This window comes from Anopheles cruzii, unplaced genomic scaffold, assembly GCF_943734635.1.
Source record: "Anopheles cruzii unplaced genomic scaffold, idAnoCruzAS_RS32_06 scaffold04084_ctg1, whole genome shotgun sequence".
Taxonomy (NCBI): domain Eukaryota; kingdom Metazoa; phylum Arthropoda; class Insecta; order Diptera; family Culicidae; genus Anopheles; species Anopheles cruzii.
Genome location: NW_026457669.1, coordinates 1 through 1,591, shown reverse-complemented (window position 1 = coordinate 1,591; position 1,591 = coordinate 1). Strand labels below are relative to the sequence as shown.

Here is a 1,591-nt window from a genome sequence, read left to right as displayed (position 1 = left end):
CGCGTGGCCGTTGTTAAGTGAATCACGGCCCGCTTGCCACTCTTCATCACCGGTTCCTTCTGGCTTTTCATTTCGAATGTGCTCGTCATACTGTTCAGCACCGTTTCAATCAGTTCAGGTAGCGCCACCAACCCATCGCCCGCCCCTGCACCGCACACTTCCGTTAGCGTTTCGTCCAGCGCGACCAGCTTCGTGTTCGGATTGATGAGCTTGTTGCGGCCCACATAGTCCCGCATATAGTTACGCACCTGTGTCGTCTCCAGCGCTTGCCCGTTGGCCACATTGAAGCAACCGAACAGTTTGCTCGTTCGATCGTTCACCGCATACATTTCGGTCATCTTGGTCAGCAGGAGAGGATTCGAAATGGGCCCCGCCGTGCCTGGACCGCCCGCTAATTCCTGCTCCGAAACTTTCGCAACCGCCTTGTACGGGTAAAACGAAAGAACTGCCGGATGCTCCAGATTCAGGGACGTTACCTTTTCGATGCCCTTCTTCTCTTCCTTGATCTCGAGCAGGCCCTCTTCGGCCATCTGCTTGAAGAAAGTACCGACCTTCTTGAACGTGCTTTTCTTCATCTCAACACCCTCCGGAATCTCCGGTTGCACGTACTGCGGGTAAAAAGTGCTAGTGAGCAGCGGAAGCGTTATTTTTTTCCCGTGCAGCTTCAGTGCGTTTAGCAGGGCACCGCGAATTAAATCGTCCGTACTGGGAGGCTTGTCCTCTTCTTCGACCGCGTCATTTGCTTCCCGGTTTTCGCTGGTGTTATCACTATTCGACCTTTTTTCTTCCTTATTCGGTTTAATATCGACACTTTCCAGTGCCTTTGAGAGCTGCAAAAATCGAAATCGAATCAAACTAAATAGGAACATGGAGGCAAGGTCCGAAAGCATCTTTACCAACCTCCTTCACTGGCTCATCAGGCCTCTTCCCACTTTCGCTGCCGAGCGGAGGGAAATCGGAATCCTTCGGCACGGATATCACCTCACCGGATAACGGTACCTGCTGGCAGACGGACGGTTCCATGCCCCACAGTTTATCACCGAAAACGTGCAACATCCGCACACAAACGCCGTGCCCTCCACACATGTACAGATCGCTGCTCGAGTGTGCCAATAGTCCCACACCGACGGCCGCTCGGTTGGAGGTCAGATTAACGGCCACGATGTCGTCGCGCTGATGGCGGCCCCACGAAGCCAGGTTCGTTCCCTGCTTCACCACGCCCGGTATCATCAAATCGGCACCGTTGGCTAGCTTCGGAAGGACGGTTGAATGCGTCGTGAAAGCCGGCACCAAATCCGGACACACCCAGAGCGTGTAAACAGTTGGGATGAGCCGGCCATTATGCTCGAAAAACATAGGTCGCTTATCACTAGTATATACTGTGACTGGTTCCTCGTGATACGTGACAATTTTTACCGTACAGACCTGCGTTCGGTTGCCGAACAGTTCTGCCAACGGTGATGAGCCACCGGCAGATGCATCGCCATCTGCCCGGTTGAACTGGGAAGTCACTCGCTGCCGGAGGCACTTCTTCTCCGAGCCGGTGACGAGAATGTTCGACTTTACCTTGAACGGTTTGATGAACATTTTT

General features: G+C 53.5%; 1 protein-coding gene across 1 annotated transcript; it reads right to left on the bottom strand.

Moving 5' to 3' along the window:
* Positions 1-8: 8 nt before the first annotated feature.
* Positions 9-1,587, bottom strand: LOC128277127 (eukaryotic translation initiation factor 2D-like; the record flags this gene model as incomplete). Its single annotated transcript, XM_053015577.1, has 2 exons — positions 901-1,587; positions 9-830 (listed from the first exon to the last, which is right to left on the bottom strand). Coding segments are annotated over exons 1-2 (1,509 nt in total), but the record flags the coding sequence as incomplete, so codon positions are not given.
* Positions 1,588-1,591: the final 4 nt, after the last annotated feature.